The 18,870-nt window shown below is 50.1% G+C and overlaps 8 protein-coding genes across 8 annotated transcripts; 4 read left to right on the forward strand and 4 right to left on the reverse strand.

Annotated features, from left to right (window-relative positions):
* Positions 1–53: 53 nt before the first annotated feature.
* BDV37DRAFT_293815 (arginine--tRNA ligase) lies at positions 54–2,620 on the forward strand (the record flags this gene model as incomplete). The annotated part of the gene is made up of 3 exons (XM_032089507.1): positions 54–278; positions 342–1,639; positions 1,694–2,620. 3 exons carry the CDS (start codon positions 54–56, stop codon positions 2,124–2,126), a joined length of 1,956 nt encoding a protein of 651 aa, XP_031946528.1. The 3' UTR covers positions 2,127–2,620.
* A 44-nt stretch (positions 2,621–2,664) lies between these two features.
* Positions 2,665–4,389, forward strand: gua1 (GMP synthase (glutamine-hydrolyzing); the record flags this gene model as incomplete). Its single annotated transcript, XM_032084095.1, has 2 exons — positions 2,665–2,729; positions 2,829–4,389. The coding sequence occupies 2 exons, from the start codon at positions 2,665–2,667 to the stop codon at positions 4,387–4,389; spliced, it is 1,626 nt and encodes a 541-aa protein (XP_031946529.1).
* Positions 4,390–5,264: 875 nt separating this feature from the next.
* On the forward strand, positions 5,265–5,771 carry BDV37DRAFT_278180 (uncharacterized protein; the record flags this gene model as incomplete). Its single annotated transcript, XM_032085980.1, has 1 exon — positions 5,265–5,771. One exon carries the CDS (start codon positions 5,265–5,267, stop codon positions 5,769–5,771), a length of 507 nt encoding a protein of 168 aa, XP_031946530.1.
* Positions 5,772–7,203: 1,432 nt separating this feature from the next.
* On the reverse strand, positions 7,204–8,987 carry BDV37DRAFT_267943 (aldehyde dehydrogenase family protein; the record flags this gene model as incomplete). The annotated part of the gene is made up of 4 exons (XM_032084096.1): positions 7,204–7,231; positions 7,589–8,103; positions 8,195–8,905; positions 8,955–8,987. 4 exons carry the CDS (start codon positions 8,985–8,987, stop codon positions 7,204–7,206), a joined length of 1,287 nt encoding a protein of 428 aa, XP_031946531.1.
* A 2,060-nt stretch (positions 8,988–11,047) lies between these two features.
* BDV37DRAFT_278182 (major facilitator superfamily domain-containing protein) lies at positions 11,048–12,839 on the forward strand (the record flags this gene model as incomplete). The annotated part of the gene is made up of 3 exons (XM_032085981.1): positions 11,048–11,196; positions 11,247–11,517; positions 11,568–12,839. 3 exons carry the CDS (start codon positions 11,048–11,050, stop codon positions 12,837–12,839), a joined length of 1,692 nt encoding a protein of 563 aa, XP_031946532.1.
* A 234-nt stretch (positions 12,840–13,073) lies between these two features.
* BDV37DRAFT_278183 (tyrosinase family protein) lies at positions 13,074–14,301 on the reverse strand (the record flags this gene model as incomplete). Its single annotated transcript, XM_032085982.1, has 4 exons — positions 13,074–13,779; positions 13,832–13,954; positions 14,007–14,132; positions 14,192–14,301. 4 exons carry the CDS (start codon positions 14,299–14,301, stop codon positions 13,074–13,076), a joined length of 1,065 nt encoding a protein of 354 aa, XP_031946533.1.
* A 2,585-nt stretch (positions 14,302–16,886) lies between these two features.
* Positions 16,887–17,615, reverse strand: BDV37DRAFT_109738 (uncharacterized protein). The gene is made up of 2 exons (XM_032078354.1): positions 17,374–17,615; positions 16,887–17,314 (listed from the first exon to the last, which is right to left on the reverse strand). The coding sequence occupies exons 1-2, from the start codon at positions 17,428–17,430 to the stop codon at positions 16,991–16,993; spliced, it is 381 nt and encodes a 126-aa protein (XP_031946534.1). The 5' UTR covers positions 17,431–17,615; the 3' UTR covers positions 16,887–16,990.
* On the reverse strand, positions 17,559–18,314 carry BDV37DRAFT_109732 (uncharacterized protein). Its single transcript, XM_032078353.1, has 2 exons — positions 17,867–18,314; positions 17,559–17,764 (listed from the first exon to the last, which is right to left on the reverse strand). The coding sequence occupies exons 1-2, from the start codon at positions 18,131–18,133 to the stop codon at positions 17,687–17,689; spliced, it is 345 nt and encodes a 114-aa protein (XP_031946535.1). The 5' UTR covers positions 18,134–18,314; the 3' UTR covers positions 17,559–17,686.
* Positions 18,315–18,870: the final 556 nt, after the last annotated feature.

The following is an 18,870-nucleotide window of genomic DNA, read 5'->3' on the forward strand; positions in this document are numbered from 1 at the left end:
GGCGCTCGCCCTTCCTTTCTCGACGTTTTAGTACGAGCACTCCTGTCGCAGCTATGGCATCTGCTGCGGACCTTACTGTCGCCGTGGAGGGGCTCAAGCTCCAGTCCACCACCGAGACCTCGAAGTTCCCCAACTCTTTTCCTTCCTTGAACCCCGTCGATATCTATAGAGAGCATATCGCCGAGAAGCTGGGTGCGGCTTCCGGCATCGAGTCAGAGAAGATCTATACCCGTCTGCAATGGAGTAGCACATTGGACAAGGGTGATCTGTTGCTGCCGGTACGCTATGATACTAGATACACTGCTGGGCTACAGATGTGCTAACGCGTGTTGTATCGATAGGTCCCCGCCTTGGGTATCAAGGGCAAGAAGCCCCAGGATCTGGCTGAAGAGCTCCGCCAGAAGTTCCCCGAGTCCGACCTCGTCCTCCCTCCTACTTGTGTTGGTATTCACTTGGTGTTCTACTTCAAGCCGCAACCTCTTACCCAGACTGTTGTGAGCCGCATCTTGAAAGAGAAGGCGGCCTACGGTACAAATGGCAACCAAGGTCTGCGTGATCCCTCGGACCCTTCCAAGGGCCAGAAGAAGATGATTGTCGAGTTCTCCTCGCCCAACATCGCGAAGCCTTTCCATGCCGGTCACTTGCGTAGTACCATCATTGGAGGTTTCCTGGCCAATCTGTACACCGTTATGGGATGGGATGTTATCAAGATGAACTACCTTGGTGACTGGGGTAAGCAGTACGGTCTGCTTGCCAACGGTTACAAGCAGTTCGGTAGCGAAGAGGCACTGAACAAGGACCCGATTAACCACCTGTTTGATGTTTACGTGAAGATCAACCAAATTGTTTCCCAGCAGGAGGGTCCCATTAAGGAGCTGAAGGAACAAATCAAGGCCAAGAAGGAGAAGAACGAGGATGTCTCCGAACTCGAGCAGGAACTGCAGAAGCTCGTGGATGCCAGCGAGGACGAGAGCGCTCGTCGCTACTTCAAGAGCATGGAGGACGGTGATGAACAGGCTCTGGCTCTCTGGCGCCGTTTCCGTGACCTCAGTATCCAGAAGTACCGTCAAACCTACGCCCGTCTGAACATTGACTTCGATGTGTACTCTGGCGAGTCCCAGATCAAGAACGAGAGCATGGCTACTGCCTATCAGGATATGGAGAAGGCCGGCGTCTCCGAGAAGTCTGAGGGCGCCGTCATTGTTGACTTCACCAAGCATGGTGCCAAGAAGCTTGGAAAGGCTATCATTATCCGTAAGGATGGCACTCCTCTCTACCTTACCCGTGATATTGGTGCGATCACGGAGCGTGACGAGGCCTACCACTTTGACAAGATGATCTACGTCGTTGCTGCGCAGCAGGATCTCCATCTGGCCCAGCTATTCAAGATCACGGACCTGATGGGCCACAAGGACTTGGCTAGCCGTTGTCAGCACATCAACTTCGGCATGGTCCGTGGAATGAGCACCCGTAAGGGTACCGTCAAGTTCTTGGATGATATTCTGAGAGACGTTCGTGACAAGATGCACGAAGTCATGAAGAAGAACGATGAGAAGTACCAGCAAGTCGAGAACCCCGAGGAGACGGCCGATATCCTGGGTATTACTTCCGTCATGGTGCAGGACATGTCTGGCAAGCGGTATGTTAACTACAGTCCTTCCAAGTGAGTCTGAATCTTGACTAATTGAGGCAGTATCAACGGTTATGATTTCAACCTGGACGCCATGACCTCCTTTGAGGGCGACACCGGTCCTTATCTGCAATATGCTCACGCCCGTCTCTGTTCGATTATTCGCAAGTCGGAGCTGAATGTTGAGGAGCTCGGCTCTGCGAACCTGGATCTCCTGACGGAAACCCACGCTACGGACCTTGCCCGTATGCTGTCCCAGTGGCCCGATGTCCTGCTGAACACCACCCGCACTCTGGAGCCGACCACCATCCTTCAATACCTGTTCAAGATGACTCACAGCCTGAGCTCCAGCTACGAGGTGCTTAAGGTCGTGGGCAGTGAGCCTGAGCTGAAGAAGGCTCGTATGGCTCTGTACGAGTCCGCTCGCCAGGTCCTGCACAACGGCATGAGGGTGTTGGGTCTCAGCCCTGTCTCACGGTATGTCCCTATGAGTTGAGCATTGATTGTCGACGGTATGCTAACATTTCGTGTAGTATGTGAGCAACGAAAGAAAATTTATGATAAAACCGTAGATTACGGTAGTTTGATAAATACCAGCATCTGTTTCCTTTTCGTTCTTAGCATTACATTGGAGAGCAATTGACTTTGGACCAAGAACTTTAATGAATGGCTTATTGAGATCTGGATCGGCTGTACTCTGCGTAGACCAGCTTTTTTGGGGCATTTTGATCTGAATGGAAGCATCTGCAGTCGGCAGCCTCAGGCCGTGATTCGCTCAATGCGGGGAACCCCGAGCGGTGAGGTGGGCGGCGAGAGATACTGCCCCAGTGCCCCTCCATGTAACACCACGTGAGAGGCCAAGCGGGACGTTTCTGGACCAGGACGCCATGTGATTGGCTGATCGCGTGACTCAGGGCAAAGAAAAACCGTCCTTTGCAAAAATTTCTGCTGAATCTTTTGGCCTCCCTCGAGGCCGTCAAAGCGACTATTTTCTGGGGATCAGATATACACTTTGATAATCACAATTGCCCACCATGGCCGACATTCCCGAGCTTGAGCCTCACAATGCCTTCGATACTATCCTGACCCTGGACTTCGGGTAAGACTCTTATGTCTTGCATCCCTTCATCGGGGATGCTATTCGAAACATGAAAAACCATGCAGCTCGGCTAATTCATATGTGTTCGCTTTGATACAGGTCTCAGTACACACATCTGATCACCCGCCGCCTCCGTGAGCTCAATGTCTACTCGGAGATGCTTCCTTGCACCCAGAAGCTGGCGGATCTCAAGTTCAAGCCCGCTGGTGTTATCTTATCCGGAGGACCCTACTCGGTGTACGAGGAGGGTGCGCCTCACGTCGACCCCGCCTACTTTGACCTAGGCGTGCCTATCCTTGGTATCTGCTACGGCTTGCAAGAAATTGCTTACCGTCTGGACAACACCAATGTCATTGCTGGTACTGCGAGGGAGTACGGCCTTGCGCAGCTCAAGGCCAAGAAGGTCAACGGCCATGTCGACCGCCTCTTCGATGGCTTGGAGGACGAATTCAACGTCTGGATGTCCCACGGCGACAAGCTGGGCAAGCTCCCCGAAGGCTTCCACACCATTGCCACCACCCCCAACTCGGAGTACGCTGGCATTGCCCACGAGACTAAGCCCGTCTATGGTCTCCAGCTGCACCCCGAGGTGACCCACACCCAGAACGGTGTTAAGCTCCTGAAGAACTTCGCTGTCAACATCTGTGGCTGCAAACAGAACTGGACCATGGCTCAGTTCGTCGACCAAGAGATCGCCAGAATCCGCAAGCTGGTTGGCCCCAAGGGCCAGGTTCTTGGCGCTGTCAGCGGTGGTGTCGACTCTACAGTTGCCGCTAAGCTGATGAAGGAGGCCATCGGTGACCGTTTCCATGCGGTCCTCGTCGATACCGGTTTCATGCGTCTGAACGAGTGTGAGCAAGTGAAACAGACTCTTGCTGAGCATCTCGGTATCAACCTGATCGTGGCCGATGCTTCCAAGGTCTTCATGGAGGGTCTGAAGGGCATCAGCGACCCCGAGCAGAAGCGGAAGTTCATTGGTAACAAGTTCATCGATGTCTTCGAGGAGGAGGCCAAGAAGATCGAGGACGCTGCTGCTCACTCCGAGACTGCCGGCAAGATCGGATTTTTCTTGCAGGGCACCCTTTACCCTGATGTGATTGAAAGTATCTCCTTCAAGGGTCCCAGTGCCACCATCAAGACTCACCACAACGTCGGTGGTCTCCCCAAGCGCATGACTGAGGGACAGGGCCTGAAGCTGATCGAGCCTCTCCGCGAGCTCTTCAAGGACGAGGTCCGCGATCTCGGAAGACAGCTTGGCATCGCCCACGAGATGGTCATGAGACACCCCTTCCCTGGACCTGGTATTGCCATCCGTATTCTGGGTGAGATCACCCCAGAGCGCGTCGAGATGGCCAGAAAGGCCGACCACATCTTCATCAGCATGATCCGGGAAGCCGGGTTGTATGACAAGATCGGCCAGGCCTTTGCCGCCTTGGACCCCAGCCGCGCTGTCGGTGTCATGGGAGACAAGCGTGTGTACGAGAACATTGTTCTCCTGCGTGCCGTCGAGACCACCGACTTCATGACCTGTGTCGCTTTCCCCTTCGAGCATGAGTTCCTCACCCGTGTGTCGACCCGCATCGTCAACGAGGTGTCCGGCGTGTGCCGTGTCGCCTACGACTACACCAGCAAGCCCCCAGGCACCATTGAGTTGGAGTAATTGGTTTGAAATGAATCGACAAGTTACGTTGTTATGTCTTCTGCATGTTATACGGAGCCTTTGATAGATTTTAAAAATATACACTATTAGTTCATGAGCAGCTTTGTCCAGGTACAATTATGAACCTTTGAAATATCCTAGAAAGCTATCTGCAGTATTCATTACTCTTGGCAAACATCAACAAAGCCCTATGGAAGTGTCTTAACGAGGAAGGATAATTCCAGAAATGAGCATGTCTTCGGGCCTTTGACTTTGCCAGAGATAATGTACGGTGAGTGCAAGTGGAGAATTGACCCTGGCCGAGGTGTTCAAAATACCATGAAGTCTGGCATTCCTGACCTGCTCAATGGCTATATAAGTGGATATCATTTGGAGATAGATATACCCACCCGACTCATCTGCCCGGGCCAGATCGCTGAATTAGGGCACGCCGGGAAGTCTCGGCATCAAATGAACCGGATGTCCCAACCCAACTACCGAACCACCACAAGTTACGAATAGAGAAGCTATAGCGCACTGAATGGGCTACCCAATTCTGTAATCTTCAGGGGTAAAACTCAGGTTCCCACCGGGACCCGCGGATATGTCCCTGGATCATGTTCGATGTGACCGACTATTTTTAGCCGGTCCGATGTATGTAGTATGTATCCTAATTGAACACCTAAGAAAACGACCAGGGAATGTCAAAGCCCGAGTATAATTTCCTACACAGTATATAAAACACCCCCTTTCCCTATTTATGCACTATCTCATTCTATGAATTATAATCTTACTTATCAATATTGTTAATACCCAAAGGTATCCAACAATAACCCTACCGTTTAAACACGGGGACTCAAACCCTAACCAACCTTAACCCATAAATCACAATCAAAATGCCCACTCAAACAGCAACAGCAGCAGCAAGCACGCAAACCTGCAACACACCCACGCAATACGAAATCCCCGTGCAAGACGCCGCCTGCGCAGTCCCCAACAACTCCAAATACTCCACAATCCTCTCAAAATGCTGCAACAGCGCCCCTGTCTCCGCCTACGACCACGACTGCGCAATCTACTGTCTCGCGATGGGGCAGTCCGTCCAGGCTCTCACAGATTGTTTGTACGATGCCAAGGTTGATTGGGGGGATGTTTGGTGTCATGGGAACACGAGTGCTACTGCTACTGGGACTCCTACTGCCACTGCTACTAAGACTTCTGGGACGAAGGAGACCGGGAAGGAGACTGGGAAGGGGAAGGCCACGGAGACCAAGAGTGGGGGTGCGGTGGAGGAGACGGGGGAAAGTATGGCGGGGATTGTGTCGGGGAGGGAGGTTTCTAGAGTGTCGGTTTGTGTTGTGGGGTGGTTGGTGCTTAGTTCTGTTGTTGGGTTCTTTCATTGAGTGCTTTCTCTGGGTTGGACTTTGTGTATTGGATATGGGGTTTTGTTGGGCTTTGCTTGGGAGGTGTTCGTAACTGGGACGCAGTTAGGTCCTGGATTCTTGTATACTAGGTGGTCTTGATTGCTTCTGTATTGGTATAATCTATCTTCATTGCAGGGATCGATTGCGCGGGACTTTGATGCTATTTTTTTTTAAGTGTTCATACTAGTTAGGTGTAACACATCCCCTTCTCCAAGGAAAATATCTATCATATTAAAATGGATGGAAAGAGATCTGCAGAGTTAGTCGAAGTTAGACTGACCGTATGCAATACCTCCTGGAACATTTAAGAACACGGCATGGTTTATATTTGCATTGGAGTAGTTGATCGTGTAGAGTGCACTTTTGTTTACTTGCTTTATCGTTCTTTTGGAGAAGAGTCCACATTATATCAGGGATGTTCTAGGGAAGTGCATTAATTGGTATACTGAATGTCGGAACTCATCCCTGGCTTGAACCAAGAATTCCGGGAACTGGCTATTCTGGGTAGTTTAGATATCAACTGGAGATGTCAGGTTAAGAACAAGCGCTCCAACGTTCTAACCTAGGGTTGTCTCCCCATGTCATTTATCATGACCTAACTGTACAATCCAAAAGCCTCACTTTTTACTACCTACCTTCTCATATAAATTATAACATATCCTAGGCCATCGGTGATTCTTATATCATTATCGCTACGTAGTCATATGATATATATGGACTATGCATATGCCTAACCCCTTGCCCTTGTCGACCACCTTGAGCTGAAAATACGTTTGATAGAAAGCGCTGGCTTTGGTGGTCAAGATGCCTATCGTGATAATCGGTCTGTTGGTTGCCGGTCAGCTATTAGATTAACATCCACTTAGAAGATATAACGGAAAGTATTCATAAGCTATTTTAATAAGTACTGATTTCCTGTCTACATAATTCGTTAAAGTGAGAATGTGAGAGATCCGCGGACCGCGGACCGCGGCTTCGCATATGCTCGTGCCCTTAAGGGATTCCTGTCCGAGAGTAGCCCTCATATATTTTGGCAGTGCTGTTTGCCATGTGGGCCATTAAGTATGGACTTGGTTGAGACTGTGGGCTGATCGCCATTGGAGATGGAACACTGCTACCACCGGTTCACTCTTGGGTGCTTTTTATGAGGGCCAAATGTTATGAAACATGCACCAAGTGCGGGATCAGAGGCCCTGGCTGCTTTTGGGGATAGGGGCATTGCATGAACTGTCTATGTAGCTATTTCACCAGTGAAGAAACTGTGAAGGGCCAGGAATGACTGATATTTGCAAGGAAATGTAGTCAACAGTGGGAAACAGCGCCTACAGCCTCATGTTGACCAGGTTCATGAGTATAGATATTAAATTTCAGAACTAAATAGATATTACAGATATGAGACGAATTGAACAACTTATGGTACGTATCCTCCAGACAAGGATCTGTCGAAATCGTGAGCATTAGAACCCGATCCAGAGACCGGCTCACTAATGCCGACTAGGTTCGATATAGATGCCTAGCGCGCCAATAAGCCCGAGTTCACGAACGCGTTAAAAAGTCCTGTGCGCGCTGCCACTGAGCCAGCAACGGCCAAGACAAGTACATACAGCCAGGCCCTTGTCCGGCGCACCTTATTGCCCTGGCGGTCGAAGGGCGCTTTAGCGGGTCGGTAGAGCTTGCGGAGCTTGTCGGACGTGTATGGCGGATAGCGCGCGGCCATAACCTTTTCCAGCCACGAGGGAGGATCAATATGCGTGCGCAGGTGCGTGAACTCGAGAAAGCCGTATGGGCCATGATACTTGCCCATGCCGGACTGGCCAACGCCGCCAAATGGAGCACCCTTTGCAGCTACGTGAAGCATGCAGTCGTTGAATGTCACGCCTCCGGACAATGTCTCAGCCAGGATTCGGTCCTTGTCCTTCTGTTGCTGGCTGAAACCGTAGATGGCCAGCGGATGTTCCATGCTGTTGATTATGGATATCGCGGTGTCCAGGTCGGCATCAATAATGGGTAATATGGGGCCGAAGAGCTCCTCCGAGAGGAGACTGTCTCCGGGTTCGATGCCAGTGACGATCGTGGGGCTGAAGGAGAGATCTGCTCTGTTCCGCTGTCCGCTATAGACAACATTGCCGGACGTATTTTGTAACAACCGCTCGAGACGATCGAAATTGCGTTCGTTGATTATGTGTGTGTAGTATGTTGGCAATATTTCTCGGTCCCCGCCGAGGAATAAGTCGAAGTACTTCTTGAGATGATCGACAAATTCGCGATGCACAGTTGGGTGGACGAAGACATGGTTTACATTCAGGCAGATCTGGTCGACATTGACGTACTTAGCCCCGTTCTGTAACAGATGCAGAGGAACACAGTAAAATGAGCTAGAAAAGGGATGGAGAGGGCCTTACCTGGCCGGCGTTCATAAATTTGGTTGCTGCAATTCGCTTCGCGGCGAGTTCGATATCCGCTGAAGGACAGACGATGGCCGGGCCTTGTCCTCCCAGCTCCAGCGTAACTGGGGTCAAATGCTTGGCTGCCGCAGCAGTAATAAATTTGGCCACTGTCGCAGACCCCGTATAGAAGATATGATCGAAACGGTGCTCCAGAATGTAGCCCATCTCCTTGGCTCCCGCTGAGATACATCGGATAGCGTCGGTGTCCAGATATTTCGGGATGATTTCCATCAACAAGTCCTGGCTGGCGGTAGCAACATCTGACGGCTTAACGATAACCGCACAACCCGCCGCGATCGCGTCGAACATGGGACCCAAGAGGAGAGTGAAGGGGAAGTTCCATGCTCCAATGATCAAAGCTACGCCTTTGGGCTCCTTGCGAACCGTTGCACCGCCCAGGAAGTTGAGAGGACTGGTCCGTTCCGGTTTCTCATCTCGTGTCCACTCGTCCAGATGCTCCAGGGTGTTCAAGATATCAGCTTGGCAGCCAGCTACCTCGAATGGTAGTGTTTCCTGAGGATGTTTGTTCAGGTCTTTGTACAGGGCCTCTTGCATGCGCTCCTTGTTATCCTCAACCATCCACCATGCCTGCTGCAGTTGTCGCTTGCGCCATTTTTTATCCTTTGTTTTGCCGCGCGCAAATGATGCCCGGACGCTGGCAAGTGCCTTCACCGGTGAGTAGGAATTAAATGGGAGGAATTCAGGGGCCACCTACATCGTCGAAGTCGGCAGCCGATGAGAAGGGCATCTTGCCTACTGTTTTTGTCAGAATGAACTCAGATTCTTTGGAGCAACGTGTATATTAATAAAGCAAGCGCTCGGACCGCAGCCCAAGGTCAAGATGTGGGGGACATTTTAAACTACCGAGGCAGCTTACCGAGGAAGCTAGAAGTTTATCAACTGCTCATGAAGGCCGAGTGAATCGTGCGGGGCCGTTGAATCATCGCGCCTCTGACGATCGCTTGTTTTGTTTGAGGCTCCCCGGTGATGACAAGGTGACCCTGTGCGACAAGTTTGCTTCCATTCCATCGTCTATGCTCATATAGGGCAAGGTGGGTATCCAATACCAATGTTTATACATCGGCTATATGTTTCTGGACGTCAGGAAAGCAAAATGAGAAAAGGGATACAGAATAAAGTTTGGAATAGTGGTATATAGAGAGCAACATGTATCCAAAACAAGAGGCTGGTGGTTTTGCACAGAGATACCAGCTCGATGTTAATTCTACCTTTTGCATTTCTAGACGTATGCAAAACAGAAGCGCCTGCTTAGACCCCTACCTAGCCTAGCTTTCATTACTATCAGCATGAACTTCCACGTTCTTGTTGAAAGAAAAGGACATAGCAAATTTTACGAAGACAAACACTTACGGAGTCAATGCTAGACCTATCCGAAGTACTTGCTTATACAGCCGGAAGAGGGAAATGATGAGCATTTATTCGGCGTGCTGTATCTGTGGGTAGCTAGTTCATTCTAACTTACATTTTGGCCGCGAAAGCGCGGGCATAAGTAATGTGCAGGTGAAGCATCTCCATCATGAAGCGAATGAAGGGGTATATCCATTGTTCTGTAGAATAGGCTTGCGTGAAGACTTAAAGCATAACCAGCAAAACGAACATCCAAATAAAAGTGTGATGTACCACGCTAATGAAAGAAGATTGTCCGACCTACGAGCTTCATCCGTGTCTTGAAGAAAGGTTACTATGAAATGTCTTCCAGGGTCTTGGTATGGCTCTATCATATATCTCTTAGCCAAGGGTATCCAGCAATTTTCTCTTATATCTTTACTGTAATTAGTAGTTTCCAAAGCGTCTAGCAATCCTCAATTTAAATTGTTGTTCAGCCCTATCTTGCTCCCTGCTAATGGCGTTCGAAGTCCCTAGGTGAAATAGCCTTGAGGCCTCAAGCCTTTCAAATCGATCTAATGTCTAATCCGTCTATTAGACTAACTACATATAGTATCTAACTGGTGTCGGCACTTTGCCGGCGTCGAGGTTTTCCTAGCGTGGGTTGCAAACCGAGGCTGCGCACGTCTAGTTTCGAGGCTAGGCAAGGATTGAGAGACATAGGTCATGACTTTTCGACGCGGGAAGGAGCTAGAATACTTTCATCCTGGGAACAAAGGACAGATTGAGTAATATGCACGTTGCTGTACGTAATACGATTGTCAAATGGTTTGAGCCCACAACCCGAAGCAGACAACCTGGCGAGAGTAACTCACAACATTAAATGATTCTACCGACGATGGTAGTGATTCACAAGGATAGAATCTACATATGTCGTATGACGTTGCTATTGTATTACCACTTCATCACACCCGAAGATATCGTCTGGGATGAAAGAATAGACCATTTGGACTGATGGCCTGATCCTTTGGGCCTCGCACACTAAAACCAAAGGAAAAAGCGGATAGATAAGATTATCAATCTAATCTCTGCGCACTAGTGGGCGCCCATTACTTAATTAGTTGGTCTTATAATAGCCCGATGTAACCCAAACGCGGTTTGAGTTGTATCCGACCACTAAAGATAAGATGCTTGTTATATCAGCTATAATATGTGCTCACTAGTAAACACGGTAGCCTATGAGACCCTATAGCAATCTTGCTAGGCTATTCGATTCCCTGATCTCTGCATGCCTCATAATCCTTACGTAAATAATAAGCTCTGTCTATCTGTTCAATTGGGTTTGGTAGCACTTTCGAATCCCGACAGGCCGCTACAAGTAGTATTAAAACCCCATCCGGCTGGCTTTGATTTTCTCTAGATGCTTCGTTTCAACTCCCATAACCGAGTTCGCCGCACAGTATGCTTGAAAAGGTTACTCCTGCAACTACTGAGGTCCCCACTGCGACAGGGCCTCAGGAGCCGGCGTTGGAACAGCAGAATGGTGTGCGTATCGCAGAAGCCGTGACCAAGTCATGGTCTAAAAGCACTTTGATCCAGGTGTATATCTGGTTAGTACACTATGGGTACACTTCTGTACAAATGTGCTGACTTCTTGTAGCATGTGGCTCATGTACTTTGTACGAGCGCTCAATGGAAGCCTGACAAGCAATCTAGCCCCATACATCACCAGTGACTTTAGTAATCATTCGCTACTCCCTGTCATTCAAATCGTCGTTAGTATCATGAGTGCGGCATGCACGATGCCAATTGCCAAGCTGCTGAACCTATGGGACCGCACCGTTGCGCTAAGTCTCATGCTCGTCGTTGCTATCATTGGCCTTATCGTCATGGCGTGTTGCCACAATATTACCATCTACTGCGTTGCACAGGTATATGCCTCGTATCCCCCATGGCCCTATTACACTAATCTCAACTATAGGCATTCATTACGGTGGGCCTCACTGGCCTCATATTCTCGCTAGATGTGTTGACTGCAGATACCTCCACAGCCCAAGATCGAGCCCTTGCCTTTGCCTTCACCTCGTCGCCATACATTATCATGGCCTTCGCCGGAGCGCCGCTTTCTGCCTCCTTCAACGGGCTCAACTGGCGCTGGGCCTACGGCACGATAGCAATTCTCCTCCCCGCGGTGACCGTCCCACTGATCATCATTTGGGAGCTTGCCAAACGCAAGGCCCAGCAGACAGAAACACTAACCCCCATCCATGCCGAACGTTCCTTAGCCCAGCACATCCGCTACTACCTCATCGAATTCGACATTATGGGCATCCTCCTCCTGATCGCCGGCTTCTCCCTCTTCCTACTCGCCTTCGCGCTGGCCGGCTCACAGCCCCAGAAATGGCATTCCACGCACATCATCTGCATGATAGTGATCGGCGGCGTGACGATCATCGTCTTCGCGGCATACGAGCGCTTCTTCGCCTCCAAGCCCCTAGTCCCCTATAACCTCCTCGTGTCCCGCACGGTGACATTCACCTGCCTCCTGAACCTAACCTACGTCATCGCCGCCGACTGCTGGGCCAGCTACTTCACCTCCTTCCTGCAGGTGGTCTACCACGTCTCGCTCACAGAAGCAGGCTACGTCGTCGCGATCTCGAACCTGATCTCCCCGCTGTGGCTCGTGGGCGTCGGCTTCCTAGTCCGCTGGACGGGGCGCTTCAAATGGCTCCTCCTCTGCGCAATCCCAGTATACCTGCTCGCCATCGGGCTGATGATCTACTTCCGCTCCCCGGGCCACAGCATCGGCTACATCTGTCTGTGCGAGGTGCTCATCGGCCTGGGCACGGGGACGATCATCGCGCTGGAGCAGACGGCCGTGACCACCGCAACCGAGCACAATGACTACGCGTCCATGCTGGCCCTGCTCGGCTGGGTGGGTAGCATCGGCGGCGCAATCGGGAACAGTATCTCCGGCGCGATCTGGACAAACACCCTGCCCCAGAAGCTGAGGGAGTATTTGCCTGACGATACCAAGGCGCAGTGGAAGGAGATTAATGATTCCCTGTATGTGCAGCTCAGCTATGAGGTCGGGTCGCCGACGCGTGTGGCTATCGAGCGCGCGTATGCCGTTAGTCAGCGCAATATGTTGATTGCGGGGATTGCCTTTATGGCGTTGACCGTTGTGTGGGTGTTGGGTATTAAAGATGTGAGGGTTAAGGGGAGGGATAATAAGGGGAGGGTGCTTTTTTAGGGGGGGGTGGGAAGTTTGTCTGTAGGGCTGGTTTTGGGAAGGTTTTTGGTTCTTGTAGGACGTGGCCACAAAGCCATTGACCGGAAACGGTGATCCAGGATCATCACGCCGGGTCTAATACTACTTGCGTGTTACTTGTTCTGTGGATATTGTGGGAATACTTGAGAAAAAGAAACACATTGTGAGGATCCACGACTACCAGAGAGGTTCTTACACTACTAAATCAACGCACAGTCAAGTATATATATAACAATAACCATACTTCATCGGGTCCATCATTGTCTCCACCTTCCGGGGACGACCCAGCTGCCCAAACTCCACCAGAGTATCAAGCGTCACGAACGGGGCATCCGGCGGGTCGTAGATAACGGTGGTACCATTTAAAGCATTCCGGCGATTCACAGGGTCCTGATCCTGCCATTGAGCCCACAACCTGTCAATGAAGGCATGGTGCAACATGAACGAGGGATCCTGCGGCGACGCAAAGAAATCAGCCATGGATCCTCCGACAGAGCGGTGGCCGCCGCCATGCGAGCCCGCCTGGTCAGATTCACTGGGGGACATGACTGCGAGCCAATCTCGAATGGTGGTTGATGCTTGCATTCGGTCCACGCGAGCCTGGTTGTTCAGCATCCCCAGAACGGCGGGGCTCAAGCTGCGCGACAGACAGCGCGGATTGTAGTCATACGCGTTGTCGGGGATGGGCGCGTAGGATCGAGCGAGAGTGGGACTGAATGGGCCCATGTGCACGACGAGGTCTTTGAACGGTCCCGACTCCACACATCCACCGCCGGTTCCTCGCGGGAGGCATGTCCCGGAGGGAGAACAGGGCATCGGCTCGTTTGGATCGAACGCTCCGTTGCCTGAGAGTGAAGTGTCGCTGCCGTCGAACACTGGGCTTTCGAGTAGGTTGTCTGTGTCGAGCGGCCAGTTCCAGTATCTGTAGCATTTGGTCAGTGCGGGTTCCTAGTCTGTGTGATGATTTTACTCACGGTACGCTGCCTTTGTATCCGCATTCCTCGCGCAGGGTCGTTTCCCAGAGAAAGAGGAACTGGCGGTGCCATGGAAGTAGGAGACCATTGAAATGGATGTTGTTGGTGTAGTTAATGTGAGTCCTTGATACATGAGCTGGAGCAAACAATAATTCAATGATACATATTGACTTACGCAACAAAATCGTCCCATCGGTTACGGACCCCCGGGAATTCCTCAATGGGTAGGATGGAAGGGCGATGGCGTAGGCACCAAAGTGCATCGATATAGTCCTTTCGCTCAGCACACCCCAGCTCTCTCCTGGTTATGTCAACATACAAGCATACAAGCATTGAAGTGGGGTCAGGGGAAGAGCCTACCATTCTTTCCTTACCAAGGCTTTCTCTGGACTACATGCTGCCGGCGCAGCTAGAGCAAGGCCGCCGATCGCGAAAATACTAAGTAGGATCGTTTTCATGCTGCGAGGCATGGTCTATGAGCAGATCGTAATGTGTTTTTGATAATTGTACAGATTGAAGTGTTTGAACGAGCTAGGGAAGACAACGTGCAAGTCTGGGTCATCCTAGATATATATAGCTTTCTGCAGGCTGTGGCTGAGTTCACAATATATTGAAAAACCCATCCCCGAGCCCCGTCGTCATGGGAGATACCTGCACCGACCCGGAGGCGGAATCTCGTATAGGCTTTCATTCAGCTGACAGGCGGTTCGTATCTCGACCCTACGTATAGAGACAGAGATTAAGGGTACTATGGATAAGGATTGGTGGAGCTGTCTCTGGGACTCACGCGATAATGCCTAAGCTCATGTTGGGTATTACCACCACGAAATAGGAGAAAACTGTGTTTCGCTGGCCCAATGTCTTGCACCGTGTAGATTGGTCACGAGAAGAGAGCTGTGTCCCTAGGCATTAACATTGGATACCAGTGTACTATTCTTATCCGTGAGAAAGAAAGCTCAAGAGGCGGTTTCATAGCATTCCCGGTCTCTACTGGGAGGTCCAGCTTAGGCACCGTGATCTTAATGGCGCTGACATCCAGGCCAGTTTTAAACAAATCCTCCAACAAGATAGTAACTAGCCCTAGATGGAAGTCGCTCGTGGCTACGCACACAGGCAAAGTAACCAACCATGGCACTTGTAGTCCCCGTCTCGTCCGAAACCTCGCAAGCTAGGGCTGGGCCTGTTTCGGGAGCCTGCTGGTTAGAACGAAGACAGATGTGTCTCATTGGACAGTGGTAGCCTATCTACCAACAAATCCTGGGAAGTCTTTCTTGGAAGATCTGAGCGCTGGTCGAGATATCATGTGGAGGCTGAGGCGAGGTTGCACGCAATGCAGGGCGTATTCCATATGGAGCTGAACGCCAGTTCGCGAGACCCTGAGGCACGCATTCTGTATTACGTCAGGTGATATTGGGGGATTAGGGCAACGCTTCCGGAGAATTTATGTATAGCGGGTATTATGCAGCCCGCCGTACTTAGCTTGACGTATAGTGCCCTCATTAACTTGAGGAATATCCATTTCGTATTGATTCATGCACCAGTATGCATCGTATTCCAAATAGTAGGACCTCCTGCTGCCGCACAGATATTCCTCGTGGTATTTTCAATCGTACTGCAAGGAACGAATCCAAATTGTAGATACGATGCGGACCAAAGTCAGACACTTAGGCAGGGCACAGCATTGAATCTACCACCGGCATAGACCATGATCTTGGACACGCGTTCAACCCTGTGCCAGGAAGGAACAGGGTTTCAGCTGATCGCTGTTCAAGAGAGATACTCAGGCTATCCCGGCCTGCTGTGTAACACTGTGAGGGACCATGATCAGACCTTATGTCCAGGTGTCCTGCGCCCCTTGATGCACCTATATAGCTCATTGGTGCTTCCACCAGGCTGAGATCCGGCAATTGTCTGAGTAATGCTAGTGGTAGTCCGTAGTTCTAGCGAAAAATAATGCACCTCCCGCATGCTTCCCATTTGCCAACGCATCGACAAGTAAGACACCCGGGATGAAATCTTCCGTGTTCAATCCCGTGTTGAGTAGTTGCTATTCGTATTCTAATTGTGCTGCTGTGAGAGGCTTGTGGGCCAGTCCAGTCACTGATACTTCCCCATATAGAATGTACATTTTGCTTTTTGTTTAGGAAATCTTAAGCGACCATCCTTGCCGCACCATAAGAATACTTATGTCTGATTCATATCATTCCACACTTTCATTGTACTTCCTTGTTTCTTAATGAAGGTACGAGTGGTCTATTTGACCGCCTCTGATTTGCTGCGTCTTCTTGCTGGTGGCTTGCTGCATCTTTGCCTCTAACCGGTTGCTGCTGCATGTGGTTGGGACTCTACCATTCCTTTGGCGAAAGCGCAGTTGATTAGCATTGTCAGGTAACGACGTCATGTTGCAGGGCCTTTACACTTTGTGTTTATTCAATCGTTGACCAAAGGTTATGTTGCGCCGTGAGAAGAAACAAACTAAAATCTGATATTTGGAGGGGAGAGAAACAAAGACGTAGGGTACAAGAGATTCAGCCAAACAAGGATTCCATAACAACCTCTTCCAAATCATACCTATTATCCGCCGCCCACTTGATGAAAGATTGCGATGACCACAAAACACTGTGAACATGTGGTGGATCTTATTCATTCCATTAATATAGCGATCCAACCCCTATTTATATAGGAGATCATCGGGGTTTGATACCCATCTTCGACACCATGACTGGCTCCAGCATATATGTGGGATACGATAGCTGGAGGAAAGATTTGAGCAAGCTTTCGAGAGTTCTTGTACTAGTACTTGTGTCCACTATGGGTAGTAAAACTACCAAGCATCATATAGTATATATGCGAGGAGTCGTTCCCACGAAGCCAGGTCTCCGAGGGGGTTAATATACAACACAATGGCGACCTGCTGGCCGGCGTCCTCTCCCGAATCTGAAGAACCTCCATCCGACGAGCCCGGGGCCTCTATCCACGTCAACACTTGGCTGATATAGTTATCTCTTTACTTGAAATCTGGAGTAAATCCGCCAATATTTAAGAGAGAGCTGTTTTCGCTCTCGTTTAGATTGTCACTGCAACCTGGATAGTGTTCACCAACGGAAGAATTCCAAGCCGTAAGATCGTCGGTAATACTCAAATAAAGCTCGCTGCCGTCTACAACGAACGTGGCGAGTAAACCCAGGTCTGGTCTCGGAAATGCGGCCCGGGCGAGTTCTTGTGCCACAGTGGGTAGGCGAGGAACATCACGTACTTAGCCAATGCGTAATATGCCAGATTGCCGGAGTTTCGCTGAACCCAGTATCTGACAGAGCCTCGGTTCCCTCCATGTTGCCAGCGAGCTAAGACTATAGTGATACACGGGCCGGATGCGTCAGTCCGAATCTTTTTAGAACCCAAGTTGATGTTAACCACGAGATCGACGACACGAGGATTAGGCTTTGGAAAGTCTGGGGCCAGATCTAAATAGAATAGCTCATGCTGATCGATTCTGGTTAGTACACCAAATTCGTAGAGTCGAGACTTTTGGTCCAGCTTACCAAAAGTGTTTGTGCTCTGTTATCATAGGCTGAAAGTCTTGCCGTATGAGATTGCATCTGCCAGACTTCTGCGATCAAAGAAGCCCTGGCAGAAATTGATCGTCCGAGTGCAGGAGCTATCTGGGTCAGAGTTCGTTGAATATGCAAATGGGAATGGCTTTGGCGTTTGTTCGGGTTGACACAGGCCTTGATCAGGCCGATTTTGGCATAGCTTCGCTGGATCGTCGCATCGAACTTTGATATAATGCTGGAAGGGATTTATATAGCTATAAATAACTGTTGCTATATTTGCCAAGACCGCCTAGATTTCAGGTTATTTAGCCCTGTGGCACCTAGAAACTCCAGTGCAGCTACGTGGTCCCAATCGATATCTGACGCCACTCATGCCGTACTGGAGAGGACGATAACAAAGTCAGTCTATTTTTTCTCAGATGATTTCGCAAGAATCAGGATCGGTATATGGGCTGGGGTAAGGGGACAGCTCATGACAAACGTGGATATGATGATTACGAGAGATTGACTTGGATATCAGCCATGCATCATAATACGCGTCATTAAGTTTGCCTTTAGCTCCTGAGCCGAAGCTTTTGTTGCAATCAACATATCCATAGAGGTACGTTGCACGAATATTGTTCGGGGAAACAGTGCCAGTTGGAATTACTCGGTAAGGAGTCTCGTCGCCTGGGAAATCAACAGGCGGCTCAGTTAAAGTGCAGCGTAGCAGCAAGAAGATTGTCGCAAGAGCTGCAGGGAGAACCATGTTGACGGGCTGTACAGAGTGAACTTCGGATGCAATCCAAGAGAAAGAATAAGGACATATATGTTATCCCCACCTAGGCTTACCACCGTAGGATATTGTTGGATACTAGCACTGAATATCCTTAATATTAGGAAGGAGCCTTCGGGGATGCCAAGATGGAACTCGGCTTCGCGTTGGTATGTATGTTGCACATGGAGCAGAAAAGTAGCGAGTCATGGTAAACAAACCATTCCGACCCATTATAGCGCTAGAGGGCGCGAGCGGCTGTCGCAAGTTCTCAACTGGAAAATGATTTAATATCGACGCAGTCTCGCACGAAGGGGACGGCGCCACCCTCACCGCTCCCCAGGATCTCAGTCCAGAAATTACTTCATGCGGCGTGGTTTTCTGATCTGGCCCCATATTCTTCTACGTTGCTGGTCATGACGCGAATGGCGCTTTGTTAGATGGTACGGCTGACATTTGGAAGCCGCGCGAAGACCTTAGAGGGGGAAGGAGGACATCGTGGATCGTTTAGTGTTTAGTGTTAGGAGGTATGTAGACAACAGTCTCTGGTGTACAGAGAAGATAACCGCCATGTGACGTAACTCTAACCATACCATACACAAACTAATTGAAACTTTAGATCAAAAGCGTTGGGAATACCTTCAGGCTAGTGCCCAAAGGGTTAGCGGTATACGGCCATACAAGGAACTAAGACTGTACTTGTAATGTTGAAGGCAGCTTCTCCCAAATTC

The sequence above is a fragment of the Aspergillus pseudonomiae genome (assembly GCF_009193645.1).
Source record: "Aspergillus pseudonomiae strain CBS 119388 unplaced genomic scaffold BDV37scaffold_3, whole genome shotgun sequence".
In the NCBI taxonomy this organism is placed as follows: Eukaryota; Fungi; Ascomycota; class Eurotiomycetes; order Eurotiales; family Aspergillaceae; genus Aspergillus; species Aspergillus pseudonomiae.

Bases quoted from the DNA above. Each gene is read 5' to 3' on its own strand.
- BDV37DRAFT_109732 (XM_032078353.1), bottom strand. From the start codon at position 18,133: ATGGTTCTCCCTGCAGCTCTTGCGACAATCTTCTTGCTGCTACGCTGC. The intron at 17,765-17,866 runs GTTTGTCATGAG...CGTCCTCTCCAG, and splicing joins CTCGTAATCATCATATCCAC to TACGGCATGAGTGGCGTCAG.
- BDV37DRAFT_109738 (XM_032078354.1), bottom strand. From the start codon at position 17,430: ATGCAATCTCATACGGCAAGACTTTCAGCCTATGATAACAGAGCACAA. The intron at 17,315-17,373 runs GTAAGCTGGACC...AGAATCGATCAG, and splicing joins ACAGAGCACAAACACTTTTG to CATGAGCTATTCTATTTAGA.